The sequence below is a fragment of the Pteronotus mesoamericanus genome, unplaced genomic scaffold (genome assembly GCF_021234165.1).
Source record: "Pteronotus mesoamericanus isolate MK-2021 breed Mesoamerican mustached bat unplaced genomic scaffold, CSHL_Meso_final scaffold_54, whole genome shotgun sequence".
Lineage (NCBI taxonomy): Eukaryota > Metazoa > Chordata > Mammalia > Chiroptera > Mormoopidae > Pteronotus > Pteronotus mesoamericanus.
In genome coordinates, this window is record NW_026555321.1 from 29,542,506 (window position 1) to 29,561,004 (window position 18,499).

Here is an 18,499-nt window from a genome sequence, read left to right on the forward strand (position 1 = left end):
AGATGGGGTGGTATTGAAGCTGGGAAGGAAGAAGTAACAATGAAGGCCCTATGTTGTGCCAGACCCTGTGCTAGGCACTATGGTATTATGTTTAGTCATGTAGCAATTCTGTGATAGGGAAATTACTCGTTCCATTTTAGAGGTAAGGAAAAACTGAGACTCAGACAAGTTCACAAACTTGCTTGAGATCACACAGTAAATGATGAAGGCAGTGCTAGAACCCAGGTCTGTCTGAAGGCAAAGCCTATGCTCTTTCTTTCCCCTAAACCACTCTGCCTCCCCTCTTTTGGGAGTGAGTTATTTTCAACTGGCAGTTACCTGCGGCTAGTGGTGGCCAGGTAGCTTCTTCCAAGCGACTGAGGCAGCTCCCCACTCCAGCATGTCTCCACCCTGCTAATTCTGCCACTGAGGACAAGGAAGAGCCCGGATAAGGGGTCCTCAGTCTGCCCATTATATTAGGAAACCTTTAGTGGTTGAGGAAGCCAATCAGAGAAGGTTTTAGCTTTGGGGGAACTCACTTCAGGCAATCAGCTTCTGACCACCTACAAAGCCTAAAGAGGTAAAGAGGAGCTCTAAGTCCAGCAGAAAGCCCACAAGGCACTGGACTTGAGACTTTGCGCTCTCTCCTCCAGTGACATACTCCCTCTAGCCACAGGACCAAATGATGTGTAAACAATCCTTATGTCCAAAACAGTTCACATTTTGCTGGCTCTTGTAGCATCCTTGTGAAATCAACAGAAGCGAGGGCTTCCCCCATGCCTTTCAGATGATAAAACTGGTACTGTTTCCTTACTGTGTCTTAGGTCACTCATAGATGCAGGCAGCCTCCTGAGATGCAGACTTTTTCAAAAAAATCATCATCACATTAACCCATGCACTGTGATCCTACAACATGTTCCATTTAGATTATTATTCATTTACTGCTCTCAGTAACCTTGTAAGAAAGATGTTACTTGCCCATCTTACTTGCAAGGAAACCAAAGTTCAAAGAGACTTGCTCAGCTCCTGCAGCTTGTGTATGGGAGGGGTGGGCTGTGTCTTAGACTCTGCATATCTTCCTGCTCCTCCCAGAGACCTACCTGGGAGCCAGAGCATAAGCACCTGTGTAAGAACTGGGAAGCTATAGGAGGATCTCTAGTCAAAGGACCATGTCCTGGGCAGTCCCTGGGACTTCACCTGAAAAAGCAACTCCTTGGTGTGGATGTCATAGACCAGGCATGTGTCATTTTCATCCACCACAGCCAGTTTGTTTCGAGAGGCACTCATGTCCAAGCAGCGCACGGCTGTGGCCTGCTTTAGCAGGACGATGGCAAAGAGATTGTCCACAAAGATCTTCAGAATCTGGCAAAATTTCAGAGAAAAAAGTGTGAGTCACCATGGCAACAAGACTGTGGAGCACTGCCAGGCTGTTGGAATTCCATGTGTTCTACAAAAACAACTCCCACTAACTTCACAAGAGGCTCTGTACAGAGAAAAGGACTCCTTAAAAGAAAGGGGCCAGGGCTTATCCTAGAGTGTAGTTCATCGGAGGTTACCAAAGTAATGACACGTCAGCCCCAAGACATGACAAACTCACTTGAAAGTCTGCTTGAATGGGGATTTGTTAACCACATTATCCAATTGCAGGGGTAGTAAACATCATCTAGCAGAGATCTGAGTCACTAACACGGGAAGAGGCTCCTGTAAACACTGATAAGACATATGGTGTAACCACAGCAAAATAATGATGGTGATGATGACGGTGAAAGCAATCAGTTATTGTTTTTGATAGTCTTGTAAAACATTATCCTCATTTGTAAAACCTGAGCCACAAAGAGGTGAAGTGACCTGCGCAGGGTCACACAGCTAGTGAGTAGCGAAGTACAAACATGACCCCATGTCAACCTGCCCCCAAAGTCCATGCTCTCAGACCTCACACTGGAAGTGACAGCCGAACGTGACAAAGCAGCAGGCTTTCCTCTCCTTTGGTATTGCTATTATATGGTTCCTGCTAACTCATACTCCATGACTTCCATCCCCAGGAAAAGCCTGACAAACCTCTGCCACAAGCCATCTGCTAGACAGCTTGGCTCTTAGGCTAAAGCAGTTACATTGTCACTTTCAAATTTCCATGTAGCCCACTTAAAACTTTTCTTATTTTGAGCAAAGAACACACACAGAAAACTTCAACTTTGTGTAACATAGATTTTCCACATCTATTTGAGCAGATGGCCCATTTTTCTTATAACATCTAGGAATAGCCTGCAGACGAGCACCCTCTAGGACACAAGCTGGAACATGCTTAATCCATTCACTGCCCTAGTAGGAATCTGACCTAAGAAATGATCTCTGCCTCCCTCTCCAGCAAGCCACAGAAACTGCACCTCTAACAAATCTCCCACTTTCTGGTGACTTTTAGCCCACTAATCTACTCAACAATGTGATCCAGAGGCCACAGTGCCAACTCTGCCAGAATGGGGCACGCTGTGAGTCTGAGGGCCACGTCAGCTTTAGCCTGAGGCCATCCTCATAAAAGGAAGCTCTATTGTGCCCATGAGGGGAAGAAGCCTTTCCCCTCCCTGAAAACATATCTCAGGGTCATAACTTGATGGGTTGCCTGCATCCGCATGCATATAATCAGCCTGATGGGAGACATGAAAGAGCACTCACCTGTCCATTCTTCAGGCCCACTAACAGACCTTCCCTTCCTGGAGGGCCGCCAATCACCTTGATGTAGCGAATGAGAGACTCCATCTGCCACTCCCGCTCCTTCACTCCACTGAAGGACAGGCACTGTAGTCTTTTCTCCTAGAAAGCAAACCCACCTTTGCATGGATATTCAACAAAGGAGGGGTTCCCCAGCCCTCCCAAGGAGGTCTTCCTGCCTCTGAGTGATGAAAAACACGTCTCATTCAGGATCTATCTGACCTAATCCGCATAACTGGTATTGTTAATCCTTCATGAAAGTCTTCCCATGGAGGCTAGCACAGCCTCAGATCTTCTGTGCAGACCTCTATGGGGCCAAAAGCACACCTGTTTGCCACTTCTATCCCATAACCAGGGGCCCCCACTAAACTGCTTGAAGTTCTAGACTTTAAGAGAGATTGTAATAGTATTTTGTATTCAGTGATTTCTAAAGGATTTCTTCCCTTTTATCACTTCCAACAGGCCTTGTTTCATGAAAAAAAAAATCCACTTTTACTTCCAGGATGCTAGAAGGATGCTAGGTTGGCCTTCTCTTGAAGTCTTTCCAAACTTCTCTTTGCATTGACCTAGACATTTTCTAGGAAGCTCTAAGTTGAAAATTTTTTTCTGTGGAAAAAATCTATCAGGGAGTAAAAACTTCCTTTACAATTTTGAATTAAAATACATTTTTTGTTGTTTAACTGAAGAATAACATACATTTTTATGTGTACATGTTTATCAAAAAAATTAATCTTCATCTTGAAAGGTATCAATTTAGGCTTTAAGTCATTAAAACATACATAGTCTAACAACGTACTTTGCAATACAAAAAGAAAGTATTCTCCAGTTTATGACCCATGACTTTCCAGTAGAGTCTACCTCATATAGATGTCAATAAAATAAAAGCAGTAACCAAATCCTAATGACCAAAAACTCTGAGGTGGGTACCCTATCCTTGAAGGAAGCATGAAGCAAATTCAGTATGACTTGCTGCTGCTTACCTGGCAGAGAATGATGTGATTAGCGCACACAACCAGGAGGTTGCATTCAAACTTCTTGACAATCTTTTCCTTCACCCGGTAATGCATGTCTGATGAATCATCTGAATACAATTCATAGATGAGGATTTTCTCTGGCAGTTGGATAGCTAATCGATTTTTGTAGATGGCAATTTTCTTGACAAGCTCTTTGCATTTAATCCGAACTGTCAAAGGAAAAAAAAATCCAGTTCTAGCAAGAGGTTGTTAAGTAAGATAGAAGGCAGAGAAATTAAAAGCTATCATTTACTTAATGCTACTGGCAATTAAAGGGGACTCTCCCATCAAAAAAAAAAAAAAAATCTTTACTGAGTGTCTAATATGTACAATCAGCTCTGCTAAACACTGGGATCCAAAGTCATATATAACCTTTGTGGACCTTTGTGGTCCAAAGCTTACAACTGAGTACGGAAAATGATATTCTTAGTGCTACTATCACTTGCTGAACATAAATCTAAACTCTGCATGGCACTAATGGCCCCTGATGATCAGGAGCCCGCCTGAATGACTGCCCATACTTCTGTCTGCTCCCCAAACACCATCCTTGACAACAGGTAACTATGTGTAGTTTCTGGTACACACTAGGCTCTCACACTCACTATGGACCAGGTGGAGAAAATGTCTCAAGAAATGCTGTGGAGCTTCCCAAGTGGCTACACCCTCATTATATAGACAGACTCTTCAAACAGAGGTGTTCCCAGATGGAGACCAAATGATGTCATCTCAATCTGCAAGACAACTCCCAACCAGAATTCCTATGCATAGGTATCCAGCAGTGTGCTGTGGCCAGGACATCTGGATATAAATACACTTGAAACGAGTGGATTCTTAGCTTATTTAACCAGCCCAGCCACTTGGGGGGACAGAAGAGAAGCCTGAGTTTGGACTGACTGACTGGGCCTGGAACCCTAGGATATGACTGAGCCTGTGGTGGCCAGCAGCCACTGCTTATCTCTGGGGCAAGGACCTGCCAGGAGGCAAGTGGAGATGGAGCTGAAGGACAAGTGCCTCTGACCAGACAGGACACAGGTCCACAAAGACCCAAGCAGGTCAGCCGCCCTGGCTCTGACTTGTTATACCTTATCCTCTTTCAGTTAGAGAGTCCATGTTCCCCTGGAATTATCTATAAAATTTTGTGAGTCTGTTTTGGTTTTTTTTTGATAAAGGGTTCCTTGGTTTCAATAGATTCTCAAAGACATCTACATCCTCCTCTCATCGCTCCTCCTCACACAAAAAAAGCAAGAACCAGTGGTCCAACATGTTTCCAAAAGTCCAAGGAGAAATATTTCCTACCATTTCACCTGCCCTGTGAGCAACCCTCTCAATCAACCCCCCTTCCCAGTGCCTGAAGGGCAGAGGGGCCTCTTACCTTTCTGCTCAGTGATGAGGTGCTGCACGACGACATCGGTCATGCTATCCCTGTACGCATACCGATCCTTGTAGAGCCCATGGACAGTGCTGAAAATAAGCTGATAGAAGGAAATGGTGCCATCCTGGCAGCCTACCACCTGCAGGGAAAGAGTTGTCAATACCCAGCTCTCTGTAGAAAAAGGGTCTACCCTCCCATTTGTCAGGACAAACATCAATGATCTGACTGGCTAAACAGCCTGATGGTCAGCACCTACTCAGGCAATGGCCCAACAAAAGGAATGTCCTGTTCTTACCACATAATTGGAATCGGGTTTCACTTTACACGTCCACACCCAGGAGTTCTGCTCCCCAACAGTCCCAAGCCGCACTCCGTCCTTGGTGAAAAGGGATACTTGCTTGTCTGACCCCCCAAGCAAAATGTATTCCCCTTTAGTAAAGTAGCTGATACAGCAAGGGTCAAAGTTCAGTGACCGATCCTTCCCAATCTGAGGAAAAAGAACACACACACACACCAAAGGAAAAACTTCTGAATCCATAATAATTGCAAAACAATTAAGGGCTTTTCTTATCAACTTTAATTGGTGGTTGGGAAGACAGAGGAGAGCTGGTCAGCCTTATTTCCTGTGACTCCAGAGTGAACACAGGCCAGCTTCCTCTGGAGCATCCTATTCCTCCCCTCCACACAGCCAAATCCTTGGCTGGCAGGGCCAGCACTGCCTCCCTGAGTCCCACCTGATCATCCAGGAGTGTGTGTCTCAGCTGCTCAGCCAGTCCAAACCTGGGGACAGTCTTTCTCCCATAGGCCCTCCTCCACACATAGTGCTGGCTAAGCTTCAATGATTCCCCTCAGCTTCTTTGTTTTTTGTTGTTGCTGCCTCTCTTAATAACAACTTTATTGGGATATAATTCACATACCATACAATTTGCTCATTTAAAGTGTACAATTCATTGGCTTTAAATCTATTTAGAGTTGTGCAACCATCATCACTAATTCTGGGACATTTCCATTACCCCAGAAAGAAAGCCTGTATCTGTTAGTCAATCACAATCCCCCACCCCTTTCCATTCCCTGGCAACCACTAATATACTTTCTGTGTCTATATATTTGCCTATGTCAGACATTTCATATACATGAAATTGTACAACGTTTGGCTTTTTGTGACTGGCTCATTTGTGTTGTAGCATATATCAGTACTTCATTCCTTTTCATTGGTGGGTAATATTCCATTACATGAATACATTACATTTTATTTATATAATCATCAGTTGAAGGCCATTACTACTTTTTGATTATTATGAATAATGCTTCTAGGAACATTTGTATATACGTTTTTGTGTGGACATATGTTTTACTCTCTGTTGGATATATATACCAAGAGTGGAATTGCTGGGTCATATACTAACTTTATTATGTTTAACCTTCTGAGGAACTGCCACTTTTTCAAAGATACCATTTTATATTCTTACCAGTACTGTTTAAGGATCCCAATTTCTCCATCCTAGTGGGTGAAATGGTATCTCATTGTGATTTTAATTTGCATTTCCCTTTTAGCTAATGCTGTTGAAGATCTTTTCATATGCAAATTGGCTAGATACATTTTGTCTGGAGAAATGCTATTGAGTCCATTCGTATTCTTTTTCCATTTTTCAATTGGGTTGTCTTTTTATTACTGAGTTGTGGGAGTTCTTTATATATTCTAGATACAAGTCCCTTCTCAGGTATATGATTTGTAAAAATTTTCTACCGTTCTGTAAGTTATCTTTTCACTTTTGATGATATACCCTCAGCTTTTACAATAAAAGTCAAGCTCCTGAGCTCAGATCCCTAGATCCTTCTCTCCATCAAAATGAACTTCTTATAGTTTCTCAAGTAAATCACGTTCTTCTAGGCTGCCACGTCCTCACAAGTTCTCTTCTCCAACACCACCCAACCCCAGCCAGGAGTTCCCTTTCCTTTCCTTCCCTGCCAGTTGTCATCGCCTTCAGGAAACATATCCTAATCACCCTGCCCCAACCAACGCCTGATTTAGACCCACCTCCCCTGTATTCCTATGACCCCTGCGCTCCCCTATCCCATAGCACTTCTCTCACTGCTCTGTAGTTACAGGTTTATATGATCATCACAGACAAACCTGATAAATATTTTACTATGGATTCTACCTCCAGCCTGCCTGGGTTCCAAACCAGGCTTGGCCACTAATTAAACTTTGTGGCTTTGGGCAGTTACTGAACCTCTCTATGCCTCAATTTTCTTACATGTAAAGTGCTGATAATAATATCTACCCCACAAAAGTTGTTATAAGGAAGGAATAAAAGAATTATCCTTGTCAAGAATTTATATAATGCCTGAAACTCAATAAATGCTAGTTATTATTAAGCCAGATCTCTTTAACTATCACAAATACTTAAAACACCAAAAATACACAAATGCCTAAGCCTACCACAAAAGCACTGGTTTGATTTTCTTCATATCCCATATTTAATTCTAAGTCTTCCCAGAGTTAAAACATGCTTACACACTAAGGAAACAGTTTTCCTGTCCAAAAAAAGCTGGGGGTTACCTTCTCAGCAAACTGAGGTTGATTATCAGTCATAAACTATGGGCCACAACGTGAACTGTGGGGCTGCATACACGCAAGATATTTTCCATGGCCCCAACTACCATGTTGAGCTCTTTTTTGTTGTCACTATAGCAACAAAACCCCATTCCCTCCTAGTGTAGTGTGGTTATTTGTTCCAGGGAAATTTTAATATCCACACTCAGTGCCTGGTACACAGTAGATGTACCAATAAATACTTGCTAAGTGAGGGTGGACATATATTTAGTGGATGAATAAAGAGGGCCAGGGAAACTAGATGGCAGATAATTAAAATAAGGTTCTAAGAAAACAGCCAGAGGAAACAGAAAATTCTTTATTATTCACAAACTTTATCTTTATTTGACTATAAAAGAAATGACAAATGGTATGATGAGGCAGAGGAAATAGTTCCAAAGCTAAGCTACACATACTAAAACTCCCACTTCTAGCATGATGTGTTTGGAGGACTAAGGATGCTGTTGAACAAAAGCCTCCATTAAAATGGCTGCATTTCTCATTTCCTTGGCTGGGGTAGTAAGCCATCACACTACCTTCATTCTAATACTCAGTCTCTCCAGTCTACTAACAGGTTCCCTATCACTAGGCTCTATTTTAATCCACCTTCCACAGAAATAAGTAATTCTTTGGAAACAGGAATCTGACCAAGCCACTCCCTACCTAAATCTACGGCTCCTGGATACTTACATGTATATGATGTTCAAACTCCTAAGTCACACTAAAATATTATCCCCATCTTCCTTCTTTTTTGTTTTTTAAATAAATATGTTATTGATTATGCTATTAGAGTTGTCCCATGTTTTTTCTCCCCTTTATTCCCTTCCACCCTGTACCGCCCCACACCCCAGCATTCCACCCCCTCCTTACTTAGTTCGTGTCCATGGGGTTGTACATATAAGTTCTTTGGCTTCTCCATTCCCTATACTATTCCTAACCTCCCCCTGCCTATTCTGTACCTCCTATTTATGATGCGTATTCCCTGTACCTTTTCCCCCATTCTGCCTCCCCCCCACCCCTCTGTTTTACTGTTCATAGTTTTTGATCTTCTTTCTCTTAGATAAGTCCCTTTAACATTTCCTATAATAAGGGCTTGGTGATGATGAACTCCTTTAACTTGACGTTCTCCGGGCAGCACTTTATCTGCCCTTCCATTCTAAATGATAGCTTTGCTGGAGAGAGTAATCTTGGATGTAGGTCCTTCCTTTCATGACTTTGAAAACTTCTTGCCAGCCCCTTCTTGCCTGTGAGGTTTCTTTGCAGAAATCAGCTGACAGTCTTATGGGAACTCCTTTGTAGGCAACTGTCTCCTTTTCTCTTGCTGCTTTTAAGATTCTCTCTTACCTTTACTCTTGGGTAACTTAATTATGATGTGCCTTGGTGAGTGCTTCCTTGGGTCCAACTTCTGTGGAACTCTCTGAGCTTTCTGGGTCTCCTGAAGTCTATTTCCTTGGCCAGATTTGGGAACTTCTCCTTCATTATTTTGTCGAATAAGTTTTCGATTTCTTGCTCTTCTTCTCCTTCTGGCACCCCTATGATTCGGAATTGGATCGTTCAAAGTTGTCCCAGAGGTTGCTAAGCCTCTCCTCATTTTTTTTGAATTCTTGTTTCTTCATTCTGTTCTGGTTGAATGCTTCTCTCTTCCTTCTGCTCCAAATCATCGATCTGAGTCCCAGTTTCCTTCCTTTTACTGTTGGTTCCCTGTATATTTTTATTTCACTTTGTGTAGCCTTCACTTTTTCCTCTGTAATGTGACTATATTCAACGAATGCAGTGAGCATCCAGATTACCGGTGTTTTTAACTGTGCATCTGCTAGGTTGGCTATCTGTTCACTGCTTAGTTCTGATTTTGGAGCTTTGAGCTGTTCTTTCATTTGGGCCACATTTCTTTGTCTAGTGTGCCTGCTATGTTGGGAGGGGTAGAGCCTTAGGTATTTTCCAGGGCGGGGTAATCCAGGTTGCTGCGTTTTGACACTGTATGTGGCAGAGGGGTCCCAGAAGGAACAATGATGCTAGCTCGGCCCTCAGCTGGCTTTCAGTCACGTCCCCCGCCGCCCACAAGCAAATTGGGCCTTTTGGGTGCTGATTCCCAGGTGGGTGGATTTGTGTATGTTCTAGGACCCCATGGGTCTTTCCAATGGACTTTCCTGTCAGGCTGGGAGTTTCTCCTGTCTCTGCAACCCCCACAGGTTTTTACCTCCAGAGGTTTTGAGGCTTTCTTTTCCTGCACTGGAATCCTGGATTACGTGGTCTGTCTTGCTTCCCAGCTGTTCCTCTGGCTTTTCTGCATGCAAATGTGGGATCGCCTGGTCTGTCAGCTGCCGCCTCACCAGCCTGGTCCTCCAGCTGCAGTTTTGCCAGGTGTCCTATCCACCCCATTTTTCCCACCTCCTACCAGTCTGAATGAATATTTCTTCTTCAACTCCTTGGTTGTTGGACTTCCATACAGTTCGATTTTCTGGCAGTTCTGGTTATTTTTTGTTTTTAAATTTGTTGTTGTCCTTCTTTTAGTTGTGAGAGGAGGCAAAGTGTATCTACCTATGCCTCCATCTTGGCCAGAAGTCACCCCATCTTCCTTTCTAGTGCCATCTTCTCTCCACAAACCTTGAGATCCAGTCACTGTTCTGAGTCGCCACATACAGGATCCAGCACAAATAATGCCCTTTTTTATTACAAAATCATAAACATGTAATTCTGTAACATAATATCACATGCACTAACAATGGTATACCATATGACACTTTAGGTGAAATGTTCAAATTAAAACTACAAATTATTGCACCCATAGTACCCTACCAACCACACTCAAGCAGGCTTTACTTCTGCTGGACCCTGTATTTTCATTCCTCCCTTCCTTTGCAAATGCTATTTCCTCTGCCTGAAACAATGTCCTCTATCTAGCAAACTCCTGCTTATCCTGCTCAAAGTCACCTCTGCAAGCCCTGGCTGGTGTAGCTCAGTGGCTTGAGTGCCAGCCTACAAACCTAAGAATCACCAGTTTGATTTCCAGTCAAGGCACATGCCTAGGTGTGGGCCGGGTCCCTGGTGGGAACGTGTGAGAGGCAACCACACATTGATGTTTCTTTCCCAGCCTTTCTCCCTCCCTTCTACTCTCTAAAAATAAATAAAATCTTTATTAAGAAAAAAAATCACCTCTACAAAATCTCCCATCTTCATCAAGCACGATGTCATCCTCTTTCGTGTCCCTATAGCTATCTATCTACAGCTCTCTGTCATGCCATGTATCACGCTGCACTGGAACTGTTGGCTATGGAGTATGTCCCCACCAGCCTGTGAACTCTGGCAGAGCAGAGGCATTAACAGACATAGCTTGATGTCAGCAGCTCCTAACACATGTGAAGGGCTGGACTAACCGAGTGCTTATAAATGTGGGTAAGATGAATAAAGCAAATATAGGAAGGTAGGGTCATGACTAAGATCAAGCCTTTATAATCAGACCAGTCTGGGTTTCAATCCCAGGTGCCTCCGTTTACTAGTGGAACCTCAGGCATAATATTTATATCATTGCTCTGAGTCTTATCTACTCATTTCTAACAAGTTTATCATCAAAGTATCTACTTCACAGGGTTTTATTAGAATTAAATTAGATAAAGTATGCAGAGCACAGAGCACAGTGCCTGGTATCACAGCAAATGCTCAATAAACAGAAGCAAACAACAATAATTTATAATTACTAAGAATACAATTTCAGAATGTGAAAAAATGTAACAGGAATGGTCATGACCGTATCTCTCAAACTGCGTTTGTACAGAACTACATACCTGTTTTCCACTCAGTTGGTAGAAGGAAAGTTTCTGCCCCCAATCAGCTACAGCCAGGATGTCATTATGTTCCTCTCTAATTAACAGAAGACAAAAGAGGTTATGTGGGGCCATGGTCTGCTGATGAGTTAGCCCGAACTGTTTAACAACAGGAAAAAAAAAAGCCCTGGCCCGCCTGTCAGATTGCCAAATGTTGTACAGCACTTACTGGGGCCAAAAGTTGTAACATGGGCCAACCCATCAGTCAGTCCAACAGGATGAGGTGAGGCTCATTTCAGCCCTCCTGGGGTCTGCTATTTCTCTGAATACCCTGCCATGAGCTTGTGGAGCCAGGACACTGCTACAGTGAAGAAGCTAAACCCCTCATTTCAAAGCTTCCTGTGGAGCAATGCTAAGAAAGGGAAAGAGTACAGACTCAAGAGTGCTTTATTCTTATGTACTATAAAATATAGGGAGATGGCAGAGAAACATCTTTTGCAATGGGGAGGCATGAATTATCTGACATTTTTAATGGACAGAGGAAACCTTGTTTGTTCTTCTTAAAAGGGAAAATTAATACCTATCCTAGGTTCTCTCACAGCTGGGGTGAAATGGTTTCTGACTGGATCTAATAAAAAAGAGGAATGAGCTCTCTGAAGATCAAGAACTGTCTTTGAAACTGAGTCCCAATCAGGATCAGTGCCTTGGGACCAGGGCTGTAGGACCAGCACGCAGGAGAAACCTCCTCAGCTAACGCTGGGGGATCAAGCTACTTGGGAATCTAGTTTAAGAAAGAGATGTTCCTTGCCCTTGAGGCCCAGTCTTAAGCCATCTAATGTTGCCTCCTCTTTGTTTATTAAGTCCAGCTTTTCTGAGCCCAAGGCCTGTGGTCATCTGGCAGCACCATTAGATATGCAGGCCAGGAATGGTGCAGTCTTATCTACAAAACCCAGCCAAGAATGGCAAAGTGGCAAATACCACAGGCACTAATTCACAACTAAATGAAAATAAGACAAAGACCAAGGACGATTTTAATAGGAAGGGACCTGCAGGTAAACTTTGTGTGTGTGATTAGCACTGAACTCCAAACACAGTCTGGGAGCCTAAGCTGCAGTGAGCCCACTTGGGTACGCCATATATGCCTCTGAGCTGGGTTCGGGCCCATGAACTGGATTGGTGGTTTTCAACCTCCTTTTTCCATTTTTCCCCTTGGCAGTGGGTCTCTACAAAAACAAAACTAATGTCAAGCAATAGCAGGCGCTACTCTGTTTGAAGCACAGATGGGGGCCTGATGCCCATCCTTTCCTCCTTTCTTATCCCCCATCTCCCACCTCCTTCTTCCAAAGAACCCCAGGTACCACAGAACACAGTTCCAAGCCATATAACTTTTAGTCAATCAGAACATCCTGGCTGTCCCAGCTTTCCTGCTTTAGACATAAGGCTGCCTGGACAGCCAAGACATGGAGGGGGGTAAGGACTGTGGGTTGAGGGCTTCCCTCTGATATGTATCCCAAAAAATTGAGGATTTCTTCTCTGATATGTATCCCAAAAAATTCAAGGTAAGATACAGTGTAGGAACAGGCTAAAAAATGTGTCTAGTAATAGAGGAAGTGTTAATGAATTATGGTACATCCACACAGGAGCATATTATGCAGGCATTCAAAATCATGTTTTGCAAAGGACTTCCAATGATACTAGAAGTGTCACTATGCTGTTAAGTGGGAAAAAAAAACATAGAATATGATTTAGTTAATTATATGAACACACTAAAAGACTGAGGGAAAATACAATAGAATGCTAACAGTGGTTTCCTCAAGAATGGGGTTTTACAAAAGAGTTGAACTTTGTCCTAGACTTTTCAGTATTTTCTGAAGTTTCTTAAAGGATAATTTTATAACCCACATACAATTTTTAAAGGGAGTGTTTCCCCTTCATTGGAGGAATGTTTTACCAACAATGACCTTGAACCCTCTTAGAAAGGAGCTTAGCACAGTGGGACCTGGACCCTTGCAAGGAGGGTTCTTGCTCCTTGGGACACACTCACAAGTTGTCGTCCCTGAGACTGTCGTCCTCTTCCTCTGGCTCTTCCTCCTCTGCCTCACTACCCTGACTACCGTACACTGCTGACTTCAGAGTGGCAGGGAGTTCCTGAAAATATCTGTTGACAATGACTTCCTCGGCATCCTCGTTCTCTCTGTTCATCCAGAAACTCTCCCATCGGCTGTAGACAGTAAGTGGTTGTTCACAATCACAATGCCTAGAACTACACTAAAGCCATAATTTCAAAACCTGTCAAGAAGCCCCTGAACCCTGCCGGAAGAGGAGAGCAAAAAGGTAAACTGGGCATCCTGCTTCTCATGAATTAAAAATGGTACCCTGAAGCCACAAAGTCATATGTGGCCACAAAATCAAACAGCAGGAACTCTGGGGTAGGCTAATGGCCTTTGAAGGCATTTAGACATGCATGGTACAGCTCTGGGCTGGACAGAATTATTCAGGAAAAAGCATAATCTGGTGTAGAAAAGGTAGTGGAATTAAACAACCTTCTAAATCAAGTAGGCACCGTCTGTAAAGTGACTTTGGGCTGGTAAACAATTAAGTCCTTTAATTTACATTCAGAGGACTCTGTGGGAGATATTGATGGTTTAATATTATAGGCCTATACAAAGGGCATATAAATATATTAGTCCCTCAAAGTCACATCGGCAGAGAAAGGAAAGTATGCGTAAGGTTTGAGGAGGTAAATGGCAATTGTTTGTGGGACTTGGGGATACTTGTAAACCTAATATAGACTTTTTTGGCAAGGGCAACAAAAAAGACTCATGAAAAAGCTATTTATTATAGAGTGGGCACATTTTCTGCCCAAGTTGGAGGAGAGAACTAAAAAAGGAAAAAGACCCAAAATAAAGCCACAGCAAAGAGGTGAACTATTAATTCATAAGAAAATGGCCCTTCTGTGTCACATGTGTTCATGCGCATACATACATATTTTGAGCCGGCCTAGATAGCTCATCTGCTTAGCTAAATCTCTGGGATTCATTCCAAAACACAAGATGGGCTCTTAAAAAATTCCAATCAAATAGAGCAGGTTTCCAAAACAGATCAGTCAATGGGGTGAGAAGCCTTTGAATGCATGGAGAACTTGTAGAGAAAGAAAAAACTCAGCATGCTAAGCAAGGCCTTCTTCAAAACAGTGTCTGCCCTAGAAGGAGGATGGCTGTAAGAGCACCTTGAAGGGTTCCAGCAGATGGACCATATCGGGGAGAGGGAGCCCCCTGGCCGCTCAATCTTCACTTTTTCCTCGCCGTTTTTGTTCCGTATGCTGATTATTCCATTGAACATCCCCAGAGCCAGGTACTGACCATCATTTGTCCAGCTGTTGACACAACCAGCAAAGAGCACAGAGAAAGGGAAAGGAACACACAGAAATTAAAACCACTGAGGATGGTGCCTTGGTGGAAAGAGTCTGATGATGCAGCAACTACTAGGCTCATCCTGGTCATGAGGTAAAAATTAGAGGACCAGACTTAACATCCCATTTATTTCTGTGATCAGCAGACAGATGTGAAGGGAGTAGTACCTTTTCCTGAGCTCTCACGGATCTCTGCAGAGACCTCCACACCAGCCCTTAGCTTGAGCTGCATCGCTGGGTCAGCCTCCATTCCCCACTCACTATTTCAACACCCTCCCACTTCAAGGGCTCATTAAAAACAAATTCTGTATCTTGGTATATTCCCAGTCTCTAGGAACAGGTGCTTAACAGATGTTGAATGAAAGAAAGGCTACACTCAGAAGGTGAACAGTGAGAATAGCTACCATTTACAGTGTCTTCTGTATACCAGGCACTGTGCTGCATGCTTTTAGATTCATTTGTTTGTGTGTATTTCACAAAAGCCCTATGAAATCAGTATTTTTATCCAGTATTGTCAGATGAGAAACCTAAGAATCCAACTCAGAGAGATTTTTTGTAGCTTTCCTAAGGTCAGAGAGCCTGTCAGTGATCCATCTGTATTTGAATCCCGGTCTAGCATCAAAGCCTGTGCTTTCTCTAGTGCACATGCTGCCTAGAAAGGACAAACTTGCATCTCCACAGAGTCTCCACTGAGGACAGCTGCAGGCTGAGGAGGTTCGTAGCTAGACAACTGCATGAAAACAATTTACAGTTTTCTTTTGCTGATGATCAAAGGCAGGCACAAGTCCTTCCTACCGTGGAGACAAGAAAAGAAGAAAAGAGGAAATACAGAGGCACAAACGACCTAGTTAACACAGACTTTCTCTATTATGTGAATTCACTGGATTTTGAGATTTGGAAGACAAGGAAACATAAAGCCTACCTTCAGAACTGTCCTTAACTTACCTACAACAGGTGATCTTGCTGCTGGATTTGTGCTTGGAGACAGACTTCTGTTCAGGAGACCACAAGCCTTCAATGCAAATTAATATAAAAATAAGATAGCTTGATTGGAATATTGCTCAGCAATAAAAAAGGAACAGATGATTGATACACACATTATTTAGAATCTTCAGGGCTTTATGGCTGAGTGAAAAAAGCCAAAAGCCAATCTCAAAAGGTCACATACTACATGATTCCATTTTATAAATTCTTGAAATGACAAAATTCTATGGAAATGGAGAACAGATTAGTAATTACCACGTACCAGATGATAGGAATAATAGGAAGTGAGGGAGAGGGGATACATGATGATAAAGAGTACCTTTGTGGTGATGCTAATCTACATAGGTGATGAAATGACAAAACTATATACACAGATTGCACCAGACCCAGCTTCCTGGTTTTGATATTATACAATAATTACATAAGCTATATGCATGGGAGAAACTGGAAGAATAGTACACAGGACTTCTCTATTATCCTTGCAACTTATTGTGAATCTATAATTATTTTAAAATAAAAAGGAAAAAAAGGAAGATAGATTGGTGAATTTCTAGCCAACTTTGCAGGTGTTTTACTTAAAGAAATGGCAACGTCAGTGTAAGTAAATATTATATTGCAACCAAAGTACAACGCAGCAATCAAAGTAATTGATGATGTTTTCTGAGAATCCAATTTCCTCTCCCAGGCCTCATCCATAGCAGAGGACCCTATACAAGCGGTGCCTTGTCCGTGGCACCCTGGTCACCGTCAGCTTGCTCCTTCCTGTCCCCAGGTGCTCTGGCTCAGGGCCCGACAACAGGTGTATGTTTGGGCAAAATAAGCAAATTCTACCCTTTGCCTGAGCCATAAAGCATAACCAAGAAAGTAAATATAGTACCAAAATATATTTATATAGCAAGGTGCAACATTAAACATATTATTTTTTCCCCTTTCCCTGGTCTAGAATACTTCCCCCAAACATTTCCACCTGTGCGCATATTATCTGTGCTCCACTGAGCCTGCCCAGACCCTCTAGCTGGAAGAAACCCCACCCTCCTGGGCCTGCCTCTGCAGTGTTTATCAGAGCAGGTTTGACATGTAATCACATGGCCCAAGTCCAAGCCCTGGTTCCAGCACTTACCAGCTGTGTGACCTACGGTGAACTGCTTGTTCTAAGCCCCAACTGTTTTTTCATCAGTGGAGTGAGAATGAAAATAACCTGACCTCGGGGGCTGTCATAGAGCTCAAACAGAAATTCACTTTTAACCCTCAGCACAGTGCCTAACAAGCCCATCTCAAACATTTGACTAGTATTATTATTACTACTACATTTTTACAAATTCTACCTCCCCTCCTACCCCTGACCACAAGTTCTTTGATGGCAGGGATTCCATTTTGTCTTTTTAATCCCAAAACTAAGCACACAGACCAGTGCCTCGCATGGAGAAAAGACTATATTTTAGTAATGAATGACAGTCTTTTTCCCTTTTTATTTAGACATTCTCTCTTTTGAACCTCAGAATTCTATCAGTGAGATAGAATGGTGGGAACATGTTCATCTAGATAAGGAAAGTGAAACACTGACAGGGATTAGATCTTTGACTCCTCCCTAATGGCTGTTCTGTTGTATCCACTATCTCTTAGAAAGGAAAACAAAACTGATGAGCTAAAAGCCAGAAGTGACCTTGAGACAGATAACCTACAAGCCTATGCTCACTCTCCCTCCCTGCCTGGATGGACATTACACCGACCTCTCCTCGGTGCCAGGTCTGTGTCAGTGCTGTGTGTGGGGCCCAGGTGAATGCCTCAGGGCACCCAGCCCCTCGGGGAGGACAGCTACAGCCACCACACCAGTAGTAATGGTGACACCCTGCACAAGAAGCGCAGTTAAAGTGATGAAGAATTTCACACATACACAGAGGATGGAGAACATGGAGGTGGGGAACAACTGAACTGTCCCTGCCAGGGTGAGGCAGGGAAGGCTTCCCAGAGGTGACAACACCAAGTTATCCCTCTGCCCTACCACCTGTCTCTTCCCTGGGGCCTTTCTTGCTGTTTCCCAGATTTCTTACCGGACTCAATGCCATCATTCACTCTCTTAATTTCTACACAATTTAAAGAATAACTGTAGTTTCTCCATCTCCCCAAGCCCCTAGACACTGCAGGAAGAGAAATATCATTAATTCTCTCAGAACAAAACCACCACATTCTGAATGAATTTCATTTTTCACCCAGTTTTGCAGTTATTCCAGGACGAGATATAGGGAACCTACCAAAGTCACTGGAGGAACAAGATGCAAGTTGGTGGGTCACAGGATTATAGGAGACACACTGGATAGAATCATTGTGCCTGGGAAGTAAACAATTATATATTATTATGCAGCAAGCCACAAACCACAGCCTCTCCAACTGCATACCACAAGCTCTTATGCAAGTAACCAACAAAAAAAGCACAGGAATTAATTCTCCTTCCCCTGGATTGCCCCTCATCCCATTTTTATCTCTTAGATGTTCCCCACCAATCAGCCTGGGCTAGCCTAAATGCCACCTCATACAGGACTAGTGTGCTGGACACCTCCGGTTTCTAAGCTGGTAAGATAATGATGTAAAGCACTTAGACTAGTGCCAGCTGCAAAGGAAGTGCTTTATTAATGGCTATTACTCTCCTTGTTTTGTGGGGTCTAGCAAGACAAGACG

General features: G+C 43.1%; 1 protein-coding gene across 1 annotated transcript in view; it reads right to left on the bottom strand.

The window, feature by feature from the left end:
- The window catches only part of IFT122 (intraflagellar transport 122), a 76,152-nt gene that overhangs the window by 34,574 nt on the left and 23,079 nt on the right, over window positions 1-18,499 (bottom strand). The window contains exons 5-14 of the mRNA XM_054595683.1: window positions 18,076-18,152; window positions 15,785-15,851; window positions 14,657-14,803; window positions 13,472-13,648; window positions 11,449-11,524; window positions 5,366-5,557; window positions 5,071-5,209; window positions 3,666-3,868; window positions 2,650-2,787; window positions 1,177-1,341 (exon numbers count right to left, since the gene is read on the bottom strand). Coding sequence (XP_054451658.1) covers window positions 1,177-1,341; window positions 2,650-2,787; window positions 3,666-3,868; window positions 5,071-5,209; window positions 5,366-5,557; window positions 11,449-11,524; window positions 13,472-13,648; window positions 14,657-14,803; window positions 15,785-15,851; window positions 18,076-18,152 — 1,381 coding nt within the window. The remainder of the gene's footprint in view (window positions 1-1,176; window positions 1,342-2,649; window positions 2,788-3,665; window positions 3,869-5,070; window positions 5,210-5,365; window positions 5,558-11,448; window positions 11,525-13,471; window positions 13,649-14,656; window positions 14,804-15,784; window positions 15,852-18,075; window positions 18,153-18,499) is intronic.